This window comes from Arachis hypogaea, chromosome 4, assembly GCF_003086295.3.
Source record: "Arachis hypogaea cultivar Tifrunner chromosome 4, arahy.Tifrunner.gnm2.J5K5, whole genome shotgun sequence".
Classification (NCBI taxonomy): domain Eukaryota; kingdom Viridiplantae; phylum Streptophyta; class Magnoliopsida; order Fabales; family Fabaceae; genus Arachis; species Arachis hypogaea.
Genome location: NC_092039.1, coordinates 20,086,851 through 20,103,947, shown reverse-complemented (window position 1 = coordinate 20,103,947; position 17,097 = coordinate 20,086,851). Strand labels below are relative to the sequence as shown.

The 17,097-nt window shown below is 39.7% G+C and overlaps 1 protein-coding gene across 1 annotated transcript; it reads left to right on the top strand.

Moving 5' to 3' along the window:
* The first annotated feature begins 10,541 nt into the window (after positions 1-10,541).
* Positions 10,542-11,354, top strand: LOC112794731 (protein FAR1-RELATED SEQUENCE 5-like). Its single transcript, XM_025836714.1, has 2 exons — positions 10,542-10,796; positions 10,890-11,354. The coding sequence occupies exons 1-2, from the start codon at positions 10,542-10,544 to the stop codon at positions 11,352-11,354; spliced, it is 720 nt and encodes a 239-aa protein (XP_025692499.1).
* The last annotated feature ends 5,743 nt before the right edge of the window (positions 11,355-17,097 follow it).

Genomic DNA, 17,097 nt, shown 5'->3' with positions numbered 1-17,097 from the left:
TGTAAAACCTTATTTTCTTTAAGAAAGAAAACTAAATTAGGTTAATATTTTTTTTCATCTTGTGACTTTCTTGATGACTTCACTGGTGATATAATGAGTGTTAAATATATTAATTATTCCTTCAATAATGATATAATGTGTTTTCTTTTTTTTTTTAATTCTAAAGATTTGTTGTTTGTAACTTACTACTTGAATTGAGCTTATTATAGCATCCTTCCTGTCTGGGACTAGTAGGAGAATGAGGCTGATTTCGATGGATGATGATCATCTACTCTTGTTTAAGTTTGGTTTTGCTATTTATATTTGGTTAGATTATTATAACTCTTAATTTAGTCTACGCTTTGTAGAACTTACATTCGCCTTCATTGATGAATATTTCCAATTAAACATTTCCCAGGTGATTGAGTTCCTGTGTTGTTGAAGATGGACTTGAGCTTTCAGTTCAGTAGTGGAGAGGAAGAATCAGATCGGTGAAGAACTGAAGATTGATGGTTTAGAAAGTATAGTTACTAAACCAAACAATCAACCTTTCTTACAAACGTTTTGGTTGTCACAAGTAACAAACCCCTAAGTAAATTGATAACCGAAGTATTTAAACATCAGGTCATCTTCTCAAGAAATTGCAGGGAGGTATGTTCTTATTATTGGTTATGAGTTTGTAAATTGGGGGTTTTAAGAATGAGGAACAATTATGATGAATTACAAGTAAAATAAATAATTGACTGTAAAATAAAATCTTGACAAGGTATGAGAAATTGGAAGTCCTATCCTAGTTATCCTTATCATTGATGATAAAAATTGCATCTTAATTCCACTTAGTTAACCTCTGCTGGTGCAAAGGAAGGTCAAGTGGCTAATTAGATTGATCTTCAAATCCTAGTTAATTCCTAGAAAAAGATTGGGATCATAGAAGTTCAAGCTAATTGGCAAAGATAGCGGTTATCGATCATGTTGAGTTTGATAACTCAAGAGTTACTAATTTCTTAACCAAAGCCAAGAATGTAAAAAGCTGAATTAAAATCATAAATCTGAAAACATCTCAATAATGTATAATCCTAACATGAAAAGTTCATAAGCCAATTGGGCAACATAAATCAAATACAAATGAAAGCATCAGAGTAAATAAAAGTAGAAGGGAGACATAAATTATTGAACCTGATGAAGAGTTGAAATAAATCCTAATTTCTAAAAATCCTAATTTCTAAATCCTAAGAGAGAGGAGAGAGCCTCTCTCTCTAAAAACTACATCTAAAACTAAAATTATGAATTATCCAAGCCTCCTGAGTCTCTACAACTTCCCTGACTTTAATCTGTGTTTCTGGGCCGAAAACTGGGTTGAAATGCGGCCCGAAATCTCTGCCAGCGACTTTTGTAATTCTGCAGATCGCGCACGTCACGCGTTCGCGTCATCCACGCGATCGCGTCATTCAGCATTTTTCGTATCACGCGTGCGTGTCGTCCACGTATTCGCGTCGTTCGCGCAGCTTCCAATCCGCACAGTCGCGTCAGGCACGCGATCGCATCACTCTGATTTCTTCCATTTCATGCGGTCGTGTGAACCATGCGATCGCGTGACTTTTCGCTGGTCATCTCCTCAATTCCTTGTGTTCCTTCCATTTTTGCACGCTTCCTCTTTATTCTCTAAGTCATTCCTGTCCTATGAAGCCTGAAACACTTAACACACAGATCAAGGCATCAAATGGTAATAGGAGAGGATTAAGATTAGCTAAATTAAGACCAAAGAAGCATGTTTTTAATCATAGAACTAAACTAGGAAGGGATTGTAAAATCATGCAAATCTTATGAATAAGTGGGTGAAAAGCTTGATAAAACCACTCAATTAAATACAATATAAACCATGAAATAGTGGTTTATCAACCTCCCCACACTTAAGCATTAGCATGTCTTCATGCTAAACTCAAGGAGACCAAATAAATGAGTAGGGAAAGGCAAGACTCATGCAATGCAACCTATGAATGTGAATGCAACTACATGCTAAAATGATTCTACCTACTTGGTGAAAAAGTAAATAAATCTTTCAAGAATAAATATGAACTAGATTTCACTAATTCAAAATCACAAAATACAATACAAATAACTTGCAAGAAGAAGATAGCTCATAAAAGCTGAGAACATAGAATTACGCGCTGAACCCTTACTGGTAGTGTATATCACTCTAACTCTCAAGTGTCTAGGGTCAATTCTCTCAGTTCTCTACTAATCTTGCTTTCTATAGCTTGCTCTTCATCTAACAATCAACAAAAATTTAATGCACCAATACACAAATCAAGAGGTCTTTTAAGGTTTGTAATGGGGTTAGGTTCAAGGTAGGATTGTATTTGGCCAAGTGGACTAAAATCTGAATCCTTAATTAACATAAACTTTCCACCTAACTTAAGACAATCCATTTAATTAAAATGCAAAATCTAACTTCCTATTAACTGTGCTTTCCACAGTTCATGCATCCTAAAATTGAGTTTAGTACATATGCATTGATATTAGCACTTACTTTGGGGCATTTTGTCCCCTTTTATTAATTGCTCTTTTTTTTTTACTTTTTTTCTTTTTTTTATGCATACGATTAAGGTATTGAATGCATAAATATGTTCTCAACATTTTTAACATTTTCACACAAAGTCTAACATACTCAATTCCCAAACCAAATGTTTCCAAACCCACTTTTCCCCACACTTAATTCATGAGCATTCTCACTAGTCTAAGCTAATCAAGGATTCAAATGAAGGACATTATTGTTTTCCACTTAGAGTTAGTGATGAGCTAAAGTAAAGAACAAGGGGTAAAATAGGCTCAACATAGGTTTGCAAAGGATAATAAAAGGTAATGCCATATGGGTATGTAAGCTTAGTGAAACAAGGGCCTCAATCATATCAGTGCATGCATACATCAAACAATGGAAATATAGAATTAAGCAAGACAAAGATCACAATTTTAGAGAGAAAAACACACACCAAAAATAAAATATTGGTTGATAAATGCAACCAATCAAATAGGCTCAAAATCTTCACTGGTTTTGTGTGTTCGAACTCTAAACTATGTTCCAAAATAAGATTTCTTCAAACAAGTTTTTCAAAAAGTTTTATTCAAATTAGTGAAATACTATAAAAATTTCTTGAAAAAGAAAATATTACTTCAACCAAGTAGTGACTAAATGCACAAAATCAAATAAATATGCAATCAAATATGCAAATGCAACAACTAACAAGAAAAATAAACCATTGGTGTTGAGATAGAAGAGTAACTAACCCATGGAGATCGATATCGACCTCCCCACACTTAAAGATTGCATTGTCCTCGGTGCATGCTAAGATGTGCAGGTGGACAGGTTATTCCAACTGATGCTTCTCTCCAAAGATTGTGCAGATGGACTTGTCTTCCCATATAAACGTCTTCCGGTTCCCCTCCGGGTAGCCATCCTGAAAGAAAATGGGAAGAAAAGTAACCCAGAAATAAAGATAAGAAAATAAATGAAGTATGGATGGGTTAATGCCAAATGATAAGGGTCTCATTTACATGGAAGCTTCAACATGTACGTGAGAAAACAATAGAAACCATGGCATGCTAGTAGTACAAAATGTACAACAATGGGGAAGAGACTGGGTAATGAAAGACAATGTAAGTTCATGTCAATGCAAAAGGAATACAGGTATCATAAAAGATTAACATTGACAGAAAAATAGCATCACCCAACATTGGAAACAAGTCACTAAAAATTATACCAGAAAAGATGCAACAGTTAAATAAGAAAATCAACAGCAAAGGAAAAATAATAAATTTAGAAAAGAAAAAAATATGCACTAAATTAAAATGCAATGAAGGAAATATGCAAATAAATAAAATGAAAGATAAGAAGAATGAGAAGGGAAAGAAGTGAGTAAGAAAGGAGGGAGGGAAAAATTAGGATTGGGGAAAAAAGATAAGATATTTGGCAAATTAGGATAAGCTGTGCGGCGCAAGCGACGCGGACGCGTGGGGCACGCGGTCGCGTGACTTGCGTTTGAAGTTAATCGACGCGGTCGCATCGGTCACGTGGTCGCGTGACACGTTTTATGCTACTGGCGCGAGGGCAGCCTCGCGCTCGCACAACTCTCTGTTCAAAATCTTATGTTGCCAAATTTTGGGTGACGCGATCGCGTGAGTGGCCAATATGGGGATATGACGCAGACACATGAGCCATGCGACCGCGTGGTAAGGTTGTGCTTTCAGCACCAGTCCAGCACCACTCCAGCATAACTTTCGGCTATACACCCTGTTCACGTCGATTTTCATGCCACGCGACCGTGTGGGTGACGCGGTCGCGTGGGAGGCCAAAGTTCCCACATGACGCGGTTGCGTGGGGTCAAATTATGCTAAAGGCGCGCCTCCAGCCACACTCTCGTGTGACTCTCTGTTCAATTCTTTTCTGCCCAACGCACTAGTGACGTGGACGCGTCAGCGACGCTGCCACGTTGTGTGCGTGTTTTCCCCTCTTTTTTTTCATGCAGGTATGCAATTATGCAGTATGCAATGCGAATGAATAATATTCAGGTTCAATTAAAAAGGAAATAAAAATAAATAACACGAAATAAAACTGAAAAAGAAACGACCATACCATGGTGGGTTGTCTCCCACCTAACACTGTTGGTTAAAGTCCTTAAGTTGGTCATTGGATGAGCTTCCTGTTATGGTGGCTTATGTTTAAATTCATCCAAAAATCTCCACCAATGCTTGGAATGCCAATAGCCTCCGGGGTCCCAAACTAGGCATGTAAAGCTTCTGAGCAGCTTCAAATAGATTCTCAGACTCCCGGGGTGACGAATGTCAGCATAGAATCCATGATCCCAAGCTTTGCTTTTAAATCTACCTCAATCTTGATCTACATGTTTCCATCCGGGCGGTTTAAAAAGTATATTCTCACCACGGTGACCAAACGTTTTCTGTGATCCATTCAATTGAGCATGATACCAATCCTTGCACTTCGAGTTAAAGCGTGGAACCTTATTGAACCTTGTGCACCAGCTCTGAGTACGAGCCATTTCCCTCTTACTTTTAAAGCCGCAGAGAGCTCTAAGCTGGCCATCTGTTTCAAGTAAACCATATTCAAGTGGAAAATTGAAGAGAAAGGTCAAGGAGTTTACCCACTTGAGGTTTGTGTCGGGTGGTAGTGGCCTTGGGATAGGTGTTTGCAGTGGTTCTGCAAGCTCTACTCCCTTGTAGTCTTCAGTGAATTCCTCTACCTCTTTGCAAATTTCTTCAACTTCACCCATGTCTTGATCAAAGTCATTGATATCTTCCTTATCACTTGAGTCATAAATAGGAGGTTGAGAAAAGTCGACCTCTACATTATCTTCATATTCACTTAGGGAAGATTCTTCCATCTCAAAAAATTCACTTGCGGATGCAAGTTCATTACTAAGAGGACTTAACTTGTGATCACCATCATCAAGGAAACATGTGTCTTGGGTAATTCCGTCTAGTTCCCCATAAGATATCTGCATTGGAGGCTGTGCAACATCCTCTTTAGCATCAATTGTAACATCCTTGACGGAATTCTCCACAACTCTGGATTCAGGTGGCGGTTCGGCATCTCCTAAATCTTCAACCAACTATTCTTCTTCTACAATGACAGCTTCCTCTATTTGTTCCAGTACGAAGTTATGCTCTATGCTGTCCACTGGAGTTTCTTGTGTCTTCTTCACAATACATTCTTCATTAGATTCCCCACATGAAGCCATGGGGGTCTGTTGAGTGTCTAAACGTCTGGAAGATAATTGATTAATTGCTTGCTCCAGTTGATGAAGGGTTGCATTAAATTGTTTTACTGATTCTTCGAGGCGAACCTGTGATTCTGAGCTTGATGGATATGGACATGGTGCGTAGGAGAGTGGTGGTTCTTGGGGGTAATTGGATTGGCGTTGGGGCGGATAAGGATCATATGGTGGCGAATGGTGAAAGGAAGCTTGTGAGTGTGGTGGTTTGAAATTATGTCGAGAGGATGGTCTCTGAGCACAGGGTGGGGCTTGTTGGTGGTTACAAAGTGGTCCACCAAATCTATCAGTTGGGCATGCATTGTAAAATGGTCTCTGTCCATGATATCTAGGAGGATGTTATTTCCTAAAGGGTTGATCAGATCCTCTTAGCTTCATCCATCTTTGATTGCTGAGACCTTGATGCATAGTCCTGTTATAGCTTCCATTCCTTGCAACAAAATTAGAACCAAACTCAAAGCGAGAGGGATGAAAATTCATAATAGCTATCAGAAATAAGAGGGAAGAGAGAAAACAAATAAACAAGTAAAAGAAAAATATTTTTTTTTTGAAAAATATTTACAATAACTAATAATAAGGCACACGTTTGTAATTCCCCAGCAACGGCGCCATTTTGAAGAACTGAAGATTTATGGTTTAGAAAGTATATTAAACTCTCGTTGTAAGTATAGTTACTAAACCAAACAATCAACCTTTCTTACAAACGTTTTGGTTGTCACAAGTAACAAACCCCTAAATAAATTGATAACCGAAGTATTTAAACCTCGGGTCATCTTCTCAAGGAATTGCAGGGAGGTATATTCTTATTATTGGTTATGAGTTTGTAAATTGGGGGTTTTAAGAATGAGGAACAATTATGATGAATGACAAGTAAAATAAATAATTGACTGTAAAATAAACTCTTGGCAATATATGAGAAATTGGAAGTCCTATCTTAGTTATCCTTATCAATGATGATGAAAATTGCATCTTAATTCCACTTAGTTAACCTCTGCTGGTGCAAAGGAAGGTCAAGTGGCTAATTAGATTGATCTTCAAATCCTAGTTAATTCCTAGAAAAAGATTGGGATCATAGAAGTTTAGGCTAATTGGCAAAGATAGCGGTTATCGATCATGTTGAGTTTGATAACTCAAGAGTTCCTAATTTCTTAACCAAAGCCAAGAATGTAAAAAGCTGAATTAAAATCATAAATCTGAAAACATCTCAATAATGTATAATCCTAACATGAAAAGTTCATAAGCCAATTGGGCAACATAAATCAAATACAAATGAAAGCATCAGAGTAAATAAAAGTAGAAGGGAGACATACATTATTGAACCTGATGAAGAGTTGAAATAAATCCTAATTTCTAAAAATCCTAATTTCTAAATCCTAAGAGAGAGGAGAGAGCCTCTCTCTCTAAAAGCTACATCTAAAACTAAAATTGTGAATTATCCAAGCCTCCTGAGTCTCTATAAGTTCTCTGACTTTAATCTGTGTTTCTGGGCCAAAAACTGGGTTAAAATGTGGCCCGAAATCTCTGCCAGCGACTTTTGTAATTCTGCAGATCGCGCACTGATGAGCGGATAATTTGTACGCTTTTTGGCATTGTTTTTAGTATGTTTTTAGTATGATCCAGTTAGTTTTTAGTATATTTTTATTAGTTTTTAGTTAAAATTCACTTTTCTAGACTTTACTATGAGTTTGTGTGTTTTTCTGTGATTTCAGGTATTTTCTGGCTGAAATTGAGGGACCTGAGCAAAAATCTGATTCAGAGACTAAAAAGGACTGCAGATGCTGTTGGATTCTGACCTCTCTGCATTCAAAGTGGATTTTCTGGAGCTACAGAAGCCCAATTGGCGCGCTCTCAACGGCGTTGGAAAGTAGACATCCTGGGCTTTCCAGCAATATATGATAGTTCATACTTTGCCCAAGATTTGATGGCCCAAACCGGCGTTCAAAGTCACCCTCAGAATTCCCAGCGTTAAATGCCGGAACTGGCACAAAAGTGGGAGTTAAACGCCCAAACTTGCATAAAAGCTGGCGTTTAACTCCAAGAAGAGTCTCTACACGAAAATGCTCGAATGCTCAGCCCAAGCACACACCAAGTGGGCCCGGAAGTGGATTTTTATGTCATTTACTCATCTCTGTAAACCCTAGGCTACTAGTTCTCTATAAAGTAGGACCTTTTACTATTGTAGATCTATCAAATCTGGGTAGTTATCTTTGTTCTGATGCTATCTTAGATCATTGGGAGGCTGGCCATTCGGCCATGCCTAGACCTTGTTCTTATGTATTTTCAACGGTGGAGTTTCTACACACCATAGATTGAGGTGTGGAGCTCTGCTGTACCTCGAGTATTAATGCAATTACTATTGTTCTTCTATTCAATTCCGCTTGTTCTTGTTCTAAGATATCACTTGTTCTTCAACTTGATGAATGTGATGATCCGTGACACTCATCATCATTCTCACCCATGAACGTGTGACTGACAACCACCTCCGTTCTACCTTAGATTGGGTGAATATCTCTTGGATTCCTGATACATGACGCATGGTTGATCGCCTGACAACCGAGTGCTCGCCTGACAAACGAGCCAGCCATTCCGTGAGATCAGAGTCTTTGTGGTATAGGCTAGAACTGATGGCGGCATTCAAGAGAATCCGGAAGGTCTAACCTTGTCTGTGGTATTCTGAGTAGGATTCAATGATTGAATGACTATGACGTGCTTCAAACTCCTGAAGGCGGGGCGTTAGTGACAGACGCAAAAGAATCACTGGATTCTATTCCGGCCTGATCGAGAACCGACAGATGGATAGCCGTGCCATGACAGGGTGCGTTGAACATTTCCACTGAGAGGATGGGAGGTAGCCACTGACAACGGTGAAACCCTTGCATAAGCTTGCCATGGAAAGGAGTAAGAAGGATTGGATGAAGACAGTAGGAAAGCAGAGAGACGGAAGGAACACAGCATCTCCATACGCTTATCTGAAATTCCCACCAATGAATTACATAAGTATCTCTATCTTTATCTTTATGTTTTATTCGTATATCACCATATCCATTTGAGTTTGCCTGACTAAGATTTACAAGGTGACCATAGCTTGCTTCATACCAACAATCTCTGTGGGATCGACCCTTACTCGCGTAAGGTTTATTACTTGGACGACCCAGTACACTTGCTGGTTAGTTGTGCGAAGTTGTGTTTATGCCATGGTATTGAACACCAAGTTTTTGGATTCATTACCGGGGATTAATTAAGTTGTGAAAAGTAGTGATCACAATTTCGCGCTACCACGCACGTCACGCGTCCGCGTCGTCCACGCGATCGCGTCACTCAGCATTTTTCATACCACGCGTGCGCGTCGTCCACGCATTTGCGTCATTCATTCTGCTTCCAATCTACGTGGTCGTGTCAGGCACACGATCGCGTCACTCTGATTTCTTCCATTTCACGCGGTCGCGTGAACCATGCGACCGCGTGACTTCTCACTGGTCATCTCCTCAATTCCTTGTGTTCCTTCCATTTTTGTGCGCTTCCTCTTTATTCTCTAAGCCATTCCTGTCATATGAAGCCTGAAACACTTAACACACAGATCAAGGCATCGAATGGTAATAGGAGAGGATTAAGATTAGCTAAATTAAGACCAAAGAAGCATGTTTTTAATCATAGAACTAAGCTAGGAAGGAATTGTAAAATCATGTAAATCTTATGAATAAGTGGGTGAAAAGCTTGATAAAACCACTCAATTAAATACAATATAAACCATGAAATAGTGGTTTATCAATCGGCTTAGTGAAAAGAGTATTTTGGTATGTCTTCTTGGAATGGGGAGGAGGACGACGACTCCTTTGGAAATGAGTTCGAGACGGGTGAAATGGGTGATGAAGTACGTGTGAACGGTTTTGGCGGGGACCCGGTTACACGTGAGGGCGATGTTACCGGGTTTAGGTTTGCAGAGAATTTCGTGGGCAAAGTTTTTAGTACCGAGGAAGAAGCTTATGCAGCATACAAACAATTTGCCTGGCTTAGTGCGTTCGTTGTCTAGATGGGTAACGTGGCTCGAATAAATGGTTTGTTGGTGAGGCGAGACTTTTCTCTATCACAGATAGGGCACAAGGCATGAGAAACACTATGATCGTCCAAAAAGAGTACGAGAGGATAGGCTGGAGAGTCGCACGGGTTGCAAGAAAATGTTGAAAATTTTCTATGACGCGCAAAGCCAGGTTTGGAAAGTGAGGAGGATTGAGGACAATCATAACCACCCCTTTGCTGCAACTATGTTTAGTCATCTTCTTCATAGTCATCGAAAGATGAGTAATAGTGAAAGGCTCAAGTTGATAGTCTGAAGAAGTTTGGGATTGCCACATCGATATTTATGGCTTACATGGCCAGGCAGTCAATGGCTTTGGGATGTTTCAGTTTATGAAAAGTGATCTATATAATTATGTGCACAGCCAAAGAATAGCTCAAGTAAACGTCAGTGATGCAGCAAGGACGATAAGTTATTTGGAGGGTAAGGCTAATGCTAACATGATGACGGTCACCAGATATACAAGGACGGTAGAGGATCGACTTGGTAGCCAATTCTGGGCTGTGGGCAGATGATGGCGGATTACTAGCTATTTGGTCATGTGATTTGATTCAATATATCGGTCCAACAAGTACAAGAAGCCTCTAGTAGTATTTTCTAGATCAAACCTACACAAGCAGATTTTGATCTTCGGGTTTGCCTTGTTGGAGAACGAGGATGTCCGTACATATAGGTAGATTTTGTTTAATATTCTTGATGTCATGAGCAACAAGAAGCCGTCTGTTGTGGTCACCGATGGGGATAAAGCTATGCGGGTAGCAATTGCGGAGGTGCTGCCTTCAGCCAAGTATCGCCTACATGGGTGGCACTTGAAGAAAAATTGTATCCAAAGGGTGAAAGAACCTGAATTTCGGAAGGTGTTCAAGAAGGCAGTTTATGCAAACTTTGATATTGAAGAGTTTGAGGAGTATTGGAAGACGGCCGTCGAGAGTCTCGAATTAATGAACAACAGTTGGGTGAAGATCACCTATGACTTAAGATAGAGTTGGACAACAGCATATCTGCGGGGTACTTTCTGCATCGGCTATAGAACAACTTTGATATGTAAGGGCATAAATGCTTTCATCAAAGGGTTTCTTAAGTCCATAAATAGCATTTTGAAATTGGTTCACAACTTGGATTGGGTGGTGAAATACTGCCACAATAATGAGGTGACAACTCAATTTTTCTCGTCGTATTACACGCCAGTACTGACAACAGGTTTGGATCTGATAGAGCTGTTTGCTTCGAAGATATACACCATAGCAGTCTTTAAAGAGGTTAGGAAACAAATCAATGGGGTTGAGACTTTACTCTTTTTGGGCAAGGACAGCATAAGCACAACAACTGTCTACAACTTCTCAAAGATAAGGAACCGTTGTAGGGTCCGTAAGGTGCTATACAATCCGAGTGAACCGAAGATTGAATGTGATTGTCAGATGTGGAATAATGAAAGTATTCCTTGCTGTCACATATTTTGCGTGATGAAGCACGAGGGTTTGGATGAAAGGTTTGATACTGAGGAGGTGGTATAAGGATGCCAAGGATTGGATGGCAACATCAACAGAAGGAACAAAGCGACATGAGACTCTATTAATTAGGTGCGACGTGTTGTACAGAGCAATGACTGTAGTTGCAAAGCTTGCATTTGAGGATGCAACGGAGTTTGCGGCAACTAGGGATGCAATTGTCTCTTTAGCGCAGACGCTTCATGGTCATAGGGGCAAAAATATTGTTAAGGACCTATCTGTCTCTAGGACTAAGGGGGAGCCTAAGCGCGGTAGGGAAACAACATCCTTGAAAGAGGGTGAGATTAGAGGGAAGAGGAGTTGCTGCACTACTTGCGGGGTTCTAGGTCACACGAAGAGGATGTGCATGTCGTAGAGGGAGACCGGCTCCGTTGGTGTCCGAGAAGGGGTTTTAGCCATGGTCGGGAATTTCATCATCAAGTGAGCCGAGTTGGATACCTAAACCACCAAATTGTTCCGAGATATGTTTCATGCTTTGGGTTATTTTTAAAGTATTAATTATTTATCTACGGTGACAACCTCTAGTTTCGAAAATTCAACAAGGGTTTATCAAAAAATTATTAAAAAAAGGTTAAAATAAAAAGTTATTCATACAAGAAGAAAAATATAATTATATCTCATCTCATCCCATCCCAACATAAAAACCGATGAGATCAAAGAGTGAATTAATCCCACACAAATTTCCAACATGAAATTTATTTGATGTTCATGGAGGTCCTCATGTATAAAGTACTACTATAGCACACTTTAATATGCCTCATGGACCTTTTTGCTTTGTGGTTCTCATCAACTCTTTAGGGTTGGCTATTAAATAAGAGAAGTTGGGAAATTCAGTTTTGAGTTTTTGTTTTGTGTGTGGATACATATTATATTATCATCGATTCCGCTACGTTACCAACAGAGGTCCTGCCAACTCCTGCTAAATTTCATGGACTGGATCCCAAAACCTATTTCATTCAAAAATTCACATCTTCAATTAACCTAGGTTAATCCTAATGTCACTCATTTACTATTGTAAACCTAATTTACCCACATCTTGTTTTCGTGCAGCCACATCCCCTAACTCTCCCCTTTTAACGCCTGCAGCCCTCTCTTCCGTGCAGTTTTCGATGGTCGCCGTCGTCAATGGGAGTCAACACCGTTGGACCACCAGATAGTGCCACTCACGAGTACCTCCTAGCAGTTAGCCGCCGTTTGAAGACGCATCCATTCGTTCGGCGTCCCACCTGTTGGTGCCTCCTTGCTCTGCCTTAACACATGCTGTGACTGAACTCTACCGGCATTGTTGAGTAACTAGCAAGCCCCACTGTTATTCGACCTATGCATCCCCAGCCAGTGCCGCTCCCTCCCTCGCGTCCGAGCTCATCACGCAGCGTGTCTTCCCTCCAGTGCCGGCACTGCAATAAGAGGTTAGTGGTACTTCACGGTTTTCATTAATAGTTGGTACTGGGTTTGATTTGTGAGCATTTCATAGGGTTTGAGATTGATACAACATGGGTCGTTGAATGTGTGGATTCTTTTAGAAAAGGAAAAATGGAGAATTAATTCGTATGTGTCTATATGTCCGGGTTGAAAATGATTTTGATTGTGGTCAACGTATAATTGGGTGTTGATAATATCTGGTAGTTATCGCGATATAAAATATATAGTGATGTTTTGTACTGTTGAGTTAAAAGAAAACGGAAAAGGGAAAATATTAGTTGTAATCGCATCAATTGAACGTTACTTTAGATGTGTCTTCAGAGTGATGGTTTGTGATGATTTGTACTGTGGAGTAAAAGTTAATTTTCAAGGATCATTCCTTGGTTCAACTAATATGTATGGTTGTCACTGATTGGTGTTTGTTTTAATATGTAACACCCTACCATACAGAGTCTTATGCTTAAGTCATAATTCAGAGATGGCAAGGTATTACGACCTCTAAAATAAAAATTTAGTACGTATAGTAGTATGAATGATTGATTATAACTAGGAGCCTTTGTAGAAAAAGGGGTAAACAAAAACCAATCGCAACTCAAAGCGCAACACTCCGATTGATAACGTAACGAACAAGGATAACCAATGCGTGATTATATATATACAAAGGAGTGTCAAAAACAGGAATATCAAGACTCAAGATCCGGCTGCGAAGATAACCGATCCGAGCATAACAATATATACATATGATATAATAAGGAAAACCCCAAAGGAAACCCAAAGGGACACAAAATACATAAATCCTATTCTCCAAAATTCTCCCATAAGAGGAGTCATCACAGTTTGTATTATTTAATGGAGATAAAAGTATCTAAGCAAAACATATAAACTAAAACATAGCCCCGAGAACAAAGGATCTTCGCAAATCTAGAAGTCTCCAGCATGCCTCAGCGGGAAACCTTACGTCCTGCATCTGAAAACCACAAAATCTGCATGGGTGAGAACCAGAGGTCCCCAGCATGGTAACAGCTTCCACATATATAATACATAATAATGGAGGAAAGCCGAAGGCAATCCTAGAACTTCCTCCAGATAATATCAAAGCTTATAAACAAACTAAACCATAAAGGGCATCTGACTAAAGATACTTCAGTCTAACTAATACTTCCCTTTCCAATTCCTTCAGACCTCCCAACCACCAGCAGGAGTATAATGTAGCAAACACAGTTAAATCAAACGAAGAATATGCAAATAGGAACAGTTAAGGCATTTAGACAATTAGCAAATATTATGCAGTCAAATAGGCAATCTCAAACAATTCATATAGTATGCATATGATGAATGCCTGTCCCTAGTGGCTGATGATATCATCTTGTCGGTTATAGAGCCAACCCGACAAGTCCTGGTCGCTAACCATTGGACTGTCCCTCTGTCATGCATCCCCAACTCGAGTTATACTCATCATAAACTTGATCATAATCATGATCTATATCCATCACCCTCACTGGTGAATATTTACGGGGGCGAGCTTATCCGGGTCTTTCACAGTGCCCGGCCACACTTATGACATAGGGTCAAAAGAGCTTCGAGTCTCAACCTGGAGCACGTGGTGGCTAGCCACTGCTACTACCCAGGGAAACTCGTATCTCCGATAGTGGAAGTGCAAATCACAATTATCAATAATTCAGCATAAACATGCATGAATTCTCATCCATGGATCAACATCCATATCAGCCATCCGGCTCACGGTTAAATCCATAACCAGCCAATATTCATAGCATACACAGCTATTCTGGCTCACGGTTCAATCCAGAACCAGCCAATATTCATAAACAATTACGGCCCTTCGGCCAATGGCATACAAGCACTTCCACCACCATCCTCCACATCTCACATAATCATCAATGATCCTCATTGATCATTCATTTTCCCTTGCTTCACTCGCAAGTTACCACATTCACTAGCCTTTCTTCTCATAGCTAGACATATCATAATGATTTAGGATATAAGTGGTGAGATCGGAGACTTAGAAGTATGAGATTTGACTTTTAAAACTCAAAAATCAACTTTGGGATGAAAACAGGTCCACGCGTACGCGCACTCCACGCGCACGCGTGGATGGCCTCAAAAACTCATCGACGCGCAAGCGTCATGCACGCTAACGCGTGGATTAAAAATTTGCCAATCGGCGCGTACGCGTCAACCACGCATACGCGTGGGTGTTCTCGTGCCCCAGGCACAACACTGGCACAGTTCTGGCATAACTCTCTGGAAAATGGCTGGGCATTGGGTGCAGCACAATCGGCGTGCCCGCGTACATCACGCTCACGCGTGGATGGCATTTTCGGGAAGAACGGCGCGCACGCGTCAAGTGCGCCCACGCGCAAGGGGTCATTCTGCTAAAAATTTTCTAAGTTAAAAGCTGCAGAATTCACCAATTTAAACCCCAATCTTCCAACGAACATAACTTCCTCATTTTAAATCGTTTTTCACCCGTTCTTCGAACGGCATGGACTTCCCGGATCCAATTTCATTTCTAAACAGGTTTGACACAAAACAGAGATCCGTAGTCCAAGTTATGTCCCACCAAAGTATGCCCAAAAACCATATTTTCATACAAAACCACAATATGCCATTTTCAAAACAAGTCATTTTCAACTCTTTTCAAAATCAATCAAAACATGCCAATTTCATCCCTTTTCTTTGAAATCAATCAAAATATATCAAATTCAACATCAAGCCTCCTCAACTCACACATTGACACTTTACCACAATTTACAAAATCACTATCTCATCATTTTAACCCACTTCACCCAAGTGGCTCAAACTCAAACATATTGACATATCATATACTCTTTCTCATGCCAATTATCAACAACACCAATTCCACTAAATCATCATTGTACACAATCAATATCATACTCACCATAAACATGGTTCAACCCACAATTCAACCATAACTAATCATCAAGCATATATCACAACATGCATATTTCTCATACTTCATACCACCAAGGCATCATTAATCATCATTACATATATGACCACATCATATATATCAATAATTCAACAACATCAACCATTCAATGCCTATCTTAGGGCCTCTAGCCTAAGTATTTCTTACCACATTACATATTAGATACGGGAAACCGAAACCATACCTTAGCCGATTTTCCCAAGCTCACCGGAGCACTTCCAAACCACTTATCCACAAGCTCTCAAGGCCTCAATACCTCCAAGAACAGATTTTTCACCACCAAGCCCTTTCCAAGCTTTCCAAAATTACCAATCAAGCTCCAATATCCACACATACACAACCTAAGCCACAACCATCATACCCATATACAACATCTCAAAACTCAAACATCATAAAACAACAAAATTACACTAGGGTTAAGAACCTTACCACACCCAAGGTCCAAGGAGACAAGATTAACCTTCTCCTTCAAGAGAGTTGGGTCCTATAACATCAAAGAACCCAAAATCTCAACATTTCACCCATGAAACTCGAAAATAAGGGCTGAGATTTCGAACAGCAACACGTGGCTTACCTCAAGATTGATTGTATGGGTTTTGTAGAGCTCTCCGCGGTGAACGTGTGGTCGCAAACGGAGCGGCAATCGGAGCTCTAGATCAAAAGTTATGGTGGTTTGAAGATCAACCAAGGGAGAGAACTTGAGAGAGTGTTCCTCCTCCCTTTCTCTCTAATTTCAGCTTGTGTGTGTAACAAATGAGGAGAGAGAGTGCTGAAAACTAGGGTTTTGGTTAAGTTATGTTGGGCCAAGGGCCCACTTTGGGTCCAATTGGCCCGGTTTGACCCGTCCGGTCCAATCTTGGTCCGATTTCTATAAAATTGGTACCGAAATTCTCGTCTCAATCTCCTCTATCACATTTAGCCACAAAAATCACATTTTAGGCTTTCTAGAATAAATTCTCATTTATGGATTAATTAGCCGTTAATTAACCGGGTTTTACATAATATGTTAGTTGTTCTTGGTGTGAATATGGTTAATGGATGTTGCTTTTGAATGATTACATGTAGAAAACCAATTAATCATTGAACCTTTGATTGTGTTGATTAAGCGAAAAGAAGTAGTTGGGTGTTGGAATTTTTTATTACTAAGTTGTTATTTGGTTATGGTCTAGCGAACAATAGGTACAATTGTGTAAATTCTATATAAAATTGGTATGTCTTCTGATCAAATTTACTTTTTATGCGCTGTCCCTAATTTTAAATTAGTTGTGGGTTATGAGAAATTGATTTTATTTTGTTGATTTCACTTGAAATGAGATTCAAAGCTGCTATGTTTCCTAAAGTCCATGCCCATATTTT

Coding starts and splice junctions, on each gene's coding strand:
- LOC112794731 (XM_025836714.1), top strand. CDS start 10,542: ATGAGCAACAAGAAGCCGTCTGTTGTGGTCACCGATGGGGATAAAGCT. Junction 10,797..10,889: donor AATTAATGAACAACAGTTGG/GTGAAGATCACC, acceptor TTGATATGTAAG/GGCATAAATGCTTTCATCAA.